Source organism: Eupeodes corollae, chromosome 1 (genome assembly GCF_945859685.1).
Source record: "Eupeodes corollae chromosome 1, idEupCoro1.1, whole genome shotgun sequence".
In the NCBI taxonomy this organism is placed as follows: Eukaryota; Metazoa; Arthropoda; class Insecta; order Diptera; family Syrphidae; genus Eupeodes; species Eupeodes corollae.
The window spans coordinates 33026143-33033398 of NC_079147.1; the positions used below are offsets into that span (position 1 = coordinate 33026143).

The 7256-nt window shown below is 34.4% G+C and overlaps 1 protein-coding gene across 1 annotated transcript in view; it reads right to left on the reverse strand.

The window, feature by feature from the left end:
- The window catches only part of LOC129953890 (uncharacterized), a 111618-nt gene extending 107477 nt beyond the window's left edge, over positions 1 to 4141 (reverse strand). The window contains exon 1 of the mRNA XM_056067422.1: positions 4032 to 4141. Coding sequence (XP_055923397.1) covers positions 4032 to 4141 — 110 coding nt within the window. The remainder of the gene's footprint in view (positions 1 to 4031) is intronic.
- Positions 4142 to 7256: the final 3115 nt, after the last annotated feature.

A 7256-nucleotide genomic window follows, 5' to 3' on the forward strand; every position in this document is an offset into this window, starting at 1 on the left:
GGGCTTTCCCAAATTTTTGTATTGATTTATAGGCGAAGGAAATTTGTGACTTCCAGATTTTTCCTTTCTGGCGATTTTAGTTCTTTTTACTGGAAATTATGAGGAAGGACATTGTTTATGAAAGGAAAAGTCCATTTTTTATTCCCTTTCAACACCAAGTACTTACTTTGTAAGTGGTATAGGTTTTTAAGTTATTTAAGCTTTTACGACTAAGTGCAAAATAATGATTTTGTTGTGTTAAAGCCTTATTATTCTTAAAAGCTAAAAGACTCAACTCTTGTTACTTATCACAAATATTAAGAAGAAGAAAAAGTCAACCATTATGCTGGTGACCGTTGCAATCGAGACAGACAAAAATGGAAAGAATTGTTAAAAATTTAATACAAATAAGAGCACGTATACGCCCAAGTGTATGAATATTTTGTCATCGCTTGAATGTGGGTTTTTTAGTAGCCCCCTCAGAACAAAAGCTAACGTTGTCAAATCACTTGATATTGTAGAGGCATTGAATTCACCAAAACGCGAATCTGGTAACTTCTCACGAAATAAAACCTTAATCAACCTAAACCATGCGTAAGCCTAAAAAGTGAGTGTGTTTGAATGACCACTTTTGAAAGTAGTTTACATAACTTTAATGTTTATTCGATTATCGATTATCATAAATTTTAAATATTGAACTAATATTTCGATACTTGAATTGACAGTTTAGTTTGACAGGTGTCAAATACCAACTTGAAAATACCGTATAATAATTTTTCTAATAAGAACAATATTTTTAAAATTAAATTCCAGGTAGATATGGTATTCACAAGCAGTCTTTCCTGTGCCACTCAATTTGCGCTGGAGAGCACCGTTTAAATACCATAAACTCGTAAGATCTGTGAATTCAGAGAAAGTATAGTTTATTATTTATTTATATAATGACAAAACAGCGGTGAATTTAATTTTGGAAAGTTCAGCAAAATCCGTAAAAATGCCTTTCAGAAAGTTGATTTTTTATAACCGGCCGGGGCACAAAATTTACAGAGATATTGAATCACAGTTCCTTTTTCATCTTGGTCTCCCCAACTATGAAATTGAGTATTGTGAGGGATGCTCAACTTTAACTGCAGGCTTTCTTATCGGGAAGTGTTAGTATGCCTGAGTCTGCATAGCAGATCCATTGAACGAGTTTTGTTTAATTTAGGCCATAACTTCCTGGATATAATAGAGTCCGGTAAGCTTTTTTACCTGCTGTTGGATTCTGTCGGAAATTTTAGAAATGATTGCCATTCATAACTGAATGAATTGAATTGGGTGGCGCAACGGTCCGTTGAGAACTAGGGCCTAGTGACTTGCAACTCTCAACTATTTCTTTGTGCGAATAATGTTGTCAGGAATGGAGGGGACCTACAGTTTATACGCCGAATCCGAACGGCTAATTTGAGAAAGCACTTTTTCATGACAAAAGTTATTCTTGGAGAATTTGTCAATTTCTCGCAAGACGCAATACCCGTGAAAAGACTTAAGATGGCATGAGCCCTTCATAACTATAATCGGAATATTTACGCTGTTCGCAATAAGGTTATAAAGGCCCGATCTTTGCGGGCCATTTCATTAGCCAATTCATTTCTGCTTGCATGACTTGGAATCCGAATATAAGTAACACGAAGGTTAATGTTTATAGGCTGAATATATGCACATTGTTGGATCAGTAAAGAGGATGTTACAGTCCAATTAAATGTCATAAGAGCGGCCTGGCTGTCAGTGCAGTTGGCTGTGTTTCTTTTTTTGTTTGAGTACAATTTGGGCATGTGGCATGCTTCTCTTGAATTTTTAGCAGCTGTTTATATCTGGTTCATAATACCTCGGTATTATGAGTCTATCAACATTCCTTTTTAAGACCTTAGAAAGATTAGATTGATACCCATTAAAGGTCGAGTATTGATACAAGACTTCTGTCTATGTCCCAACATGCCTACTGTAAGCCGAATCGGTGGAAATGGCCGGCGTTACACAAATTAGTATACGCAAAATTTGATGCTTCCTTCATCATACAGAACTCATTATATGAGCTAATCTAGCTCAAAAAGAAAGACTTACCTCAATCATTCAATCTTAATCATATCAACATAATCAGTCTTTCACACTTCGGAAGGGACTCAAACTGCTTTTATTGAATTTTTAGAAAAAAGCCTTAAGAGTCATGTGGTATCACAATGAACCATTAAACTGGACTAACGGTATCCTTTTCATCACACACAGCCACTTTAACCTAATCTAACTATGCTTCTCTAATTACTAGTAATTCAGCTTTGACCCGTCAGTAAAGGTAATGGTATAGAAGTTTTTTGTAACCGTGCCAACTTCCCAATTCTTTCTGGCAGAAAAGATGATTTTAAATTCTTTACTGAGGTTCAAGGCAGTAGTCGGTATCTGTTGTACAAATTTTTACTGGAATCAGTTCCTTTTGGGAAACCATAATTTTGGTTCTTTAAGTCCTTGCGTGCTACACACTACTTAACATTTAATGTGTAGGTTTACTTGTAGAAGGTGCAGAATAAAATTTAGAGCAACTGTTGGGCAGGATAGAAAAGACCAAGATTCTAAAATTTGTCGATGTCCTCCCACAATCGATCCACGAGACAAAATAGGTCGAACAACAGATGTTACGTTTACAAAATCATCTTCTATTGAAAGATGACAAAGGTCCGTACATTTTTACATAACTTATGTTTCTTTTTTTTTAAGGATATCTACAATATGACTTCAGAAACAAGGCTCTAAATAGTGTGATGTTAAATGAAAAAGGTGCGGGTGTGTTTAACAACTCAGAACTTTCTCCACTCTACATCTTTTCCAGCTCTCAACTTGAATTTGACGCAAAAGTTGTTAAGAGATACAAAATTCATACTTTTAACGATCTTATATCTTTATATTGCCCTCAGCAATCTGAGTTTATAGCTAAATCACCGTAAACAAATAGAAGACTCTTAGGCTACTTGATTCTCACAATCCCTCCAACATACTTCATTGAACACTTCGCGTATGCCATTTCTTTTTACTGAAAAAATTCTAAATTTTTTATCTATCGTACTTATAGTTTTCATTTTTTTAAGCCTTCATTGTCTGTAAGATTATGAGCGGCTTTTGATTTCGGGATCCGAACTAAGTTTGCATTGTGTAGGTCGATTACCGCCCTTGCACTACACGCTAAATTATAGCACTCATATCTTTTGGATCGTTTACAATTTCCTCTAATTTTATAGAATTGTTTAATATCAGGTTATATACATAACAGTTGGCTGCGTACTCACAGCCTTCACAAAACTCATAATTATAGATCAAATCACTTCGAACATCAGTTTTACGACTTTTTCGTACAAGGCAAAGAACGCAAATATAATAATAATAACCATCTGTTGTTACTTTATCATAATTCTAACGGTAAAAATCAGTTTTTGTTATTGGAAAAATATCAACACGAATTTAGTCTCAAGTCGCTTAAAATTTTGGCCTTATGACAATTTCTGAAAGCGACATACGACCAAACGTTGAAATTTGGCCTCATGACCGAAAAGTGTCAAATTTCAAAATTTTGTCTTTTATTACTTGCCCTTATGTCACGACACCTGTGAAGAAGTTGTCCCCAAATTTTAATGAAATACAAAATTAGGTAAATGCTTAAGTGGCACTACCAACGTTTTCCGTGAAAAGTTGTTTTATTAAATCGAATCCCATTTATTGAATCCAATAGTTCCTGGTTCAAGCATTTTTCATTTCTCCAGATTTAAACTTAAATTTTGTATATCTCTTTATCTTAGATAAATCTTAAAAAAATGGTCAAAACTAAACCAGCTATCTGAAATGAAAAATTACCAACTTAAAGCTTTACATTAGGGTGAAATTCAAGATCCATTGAAAATGGAAGAGTTAAATATTTCTCTTTTTTTAATCTTCCATGAATCAACCAGTTTCATCAGTTAATCCCAATTATATTTTACATTTTTACATTTAATACCATAAGATAAACTCGCTTTTCATATCCTTACACTGATGAAAAGGAAAGGTCTCTCAATGGAAGAGTCTCATAGCCATCGTTGTCGTTGTTGCCTCCGCTGCCGCCACTCGCCGTTGTGCCATCACCACCATAGCAGACCATTGCATCGTCGTCATTGCATTTAAAATCCCCCCGATTATAAGTATATCCATACAAGCAAAAGAGGGAATCTTTAAGCTTGACGCTTAAAATTAATTTTACTCTTCATTCAATGATATTTTTTTTGTATGTGTGCATGATGTATCCTTACTTGATATCGCTTTTACACCATGAACTAATTTATAAACCTTTTTTTTAATGTTGGTGGCGGGTAGAGTCCTGTGTGTCTCCAATCATTATTTATTCACTTAACACCGCACAACGACCGCTGCTGATGTGATGGGAGTAGGAAAAGGTACGTAAGTAGGTTGGTATATATTTATACTAAAAATGTACACAGTTAATGAATAGCAGGACAGTCAATCGCACATCAAAAGCGTCATAGTCCTTTTTAATCCTTAAACCAAACACCCAACTTGTGGTGCATGAATTAAGGAAGAAAAAAAATATCCCAGGATATAAAGGAAAACGGTTGTAAAAAATGCAATAAGTCTTTCGAATACTGAAACTGAGCAATCTTCACAGATTTAATGCGCTTGCATACAAAAAAAAGAGAGAAATTATGACGTTAATGATATCCTTGTAAGGTGGCAAAATATTTATAAAGTATTTGATATTTTTTATGAAAAATAATCAAATGTTTTATTAATGTTTTTTTCACACGCAGAGGAAAACGGGTGTAAATTAATTACAAGACAAGAAAAGTTTCTATAAATCAATTATTAAGGGAGTTTAACTTGCGGTTGCTATATAATGGGGTTTCCAATAGGGACTTTCAACTTTTGACAGTTGATTTGACTAACATCTGCAAAATTGGCTGTCTTTCGTTCGGACTGTTTTGTCAAATTAAGATGGAGGATGGCAAATAATTGCATATGTGGACCTAGCCCAAAATAGGAAAGTCAACTTTTTAATCTTGCTAGATTTTAAGAGTAAAAAACATAAGCTTAAAGAGTTTTACTTATTCTTCTTTTCATTTAGATATTTTATTTTCCCTTAAAGCTACCTTACTCGAGTTATAGTATTTCCTACTTTGCTGATTTACATGCATGCACCGAAATACCTGCAGATCTTAACTGTCAACTGTGAAGAAATGCCTCTTGACCTAACCGCCAAATTTCTTATGTTCGTATTAATATGTTTCTTTTTTCCTGAGAATGAAGTAAGAATGTTCTAGCCCAAGCTTTAACAACTTGGACAATTTCAACCGACAGATATAGTGATATTTTGTATCTAAAAGCCACAAAGTGCATAGACTCTTCTGAACTGGTTCTTCTAGAGGCACTATTTTTGCTTTAAAGCTTAAGTACGTTTCTGCATAAAGTTAATCAAAAAAGATCAAAAATCTAACAAAAATCAGTGTACACAATAAACCAGAAGTATCAAACAATGAAATTTGATTCATTTAGGACAAGTTTAGTAATATTTGTAGAGGGAGTTTTTGAAACTATGACTTTTTAAGAGGTTTATAAGTTTTGTCCTAACCTAAAGGGTTTCGAATGGAAGCTTCTTTTGGTCGGCTTTGGATGATATTGGTATCAGCAACAGAAGATACATTTTTTGATGAGCTCAACTGTTACGTTGAACTATATCAAAGCGCATTGGAATAAAAGTAGCTTTCAAAATGATGATGGCTTCACGTTCAAACATGCCAGAGTGGAATTTCTACACACTTGAAATGCCCTTGCATCGACATGTGAAATGGACATATGCACCAATATATCCTATTGCATTGGAACTTTATATTATGTAAAAGAAAAAAAAAAACAAAACATCAAGAAGTGATGGCAATTCAGTAGCGAAAAACTCAAAATCTTAATTTTGAATTTCTTCAAATGCATTTTTATTGATGCCTTTTTAGGGGAAGTTTCACTTAGGCCCGAATTTTTTGCAATATATACAAAAATGGAGGTCTAAACTAACCAGATAATTATAAGGGAATATCTATCTATCAACTCACTGAAGAACACATTTGCTGGAATACTTAATGGAAGACTTTGTAACTGCATTGAAAGTTCTAATGAATTTTCCTTAGTGGATCACATTCTTGCTTTGAAAAATCAAATATAGAGAACTAAGTAACCATACGTTCGCTTTGTTGATTTCAAAGCGGCATTTGACACGGTGAATAGCTCTATCTAAATTTCAATCTCCTCGCTACACCAGCAATATTAAATGGTTCCAGTTGATAGAACCATTGTGTGCAAACAAAAATATTTACCACTCGTCGAATAATACAAAGTGTTTAAGTGTCGAATAATACAAAGTGTTTAAGGAAACGGAGTATAAGCTTTTAGAGTGGAATTTCAAGCTATTCGAAGATTGTTTTTCAATTAGATTTCAAGACTTCCAAGCTCAGCGATACATGCTTTACATGTGCAATCAGGATTAACTCTATTCTATATAAAAAAAACTCTAAGCTTTTTCAGATTAGTTGATCAGGGTGATAAAGAGAAGTGATGAATGTCTTAATAAATCGAGTATGATAAAACTACTTCGACCAAACGCTTATCAGTTTAGAGAACTGAAACAGCTAGCTATGCCATACGATTTTATACTCTCTCTTTAACACAAGGAAAAGTAAATAATTGGAACATACTCTTTGATTCTTTTATTGCTTGAGTGGGAGGGTAGGCTCCCAGGATTTTATACAGGAACCTTAAAAAAAGATCAGTTACTGACGAAAACTACTTCAAAGTAAGACTCTCAAATGAAGTTATACAAAGCTTATCATATTTTGTTGTTGCAGATCCACATCCGAAGAAGAGGGGAGTGAGTCTGAAAACGAATATGAAAAGCTAAGAGTACTATCGTTCAGCGAAACAATGTTTTGGATTAGAAGTTGCAGACAGGAGATCATTAACAAAAAGGAGAAAGAGTGTTAAAGATAGAATAGAGCCCTGGTGTACACCAGCATTTATTTTGTTGTTTTCAGACTTCAAAATCAAATGGGGTGGCGCAACAGTCCGTTGTGAACCAGGCCTAGTGACTTACAACTCTCAACCATTCCTGTGTGCGAGTACTGTTGTCAGGAATGGAAGGGACCTACAATTTTAGGCCGAATCCGAACGGCTAGTTTGAGAAACCACTTTTTCATGACAACAATTACTCTTGAAGG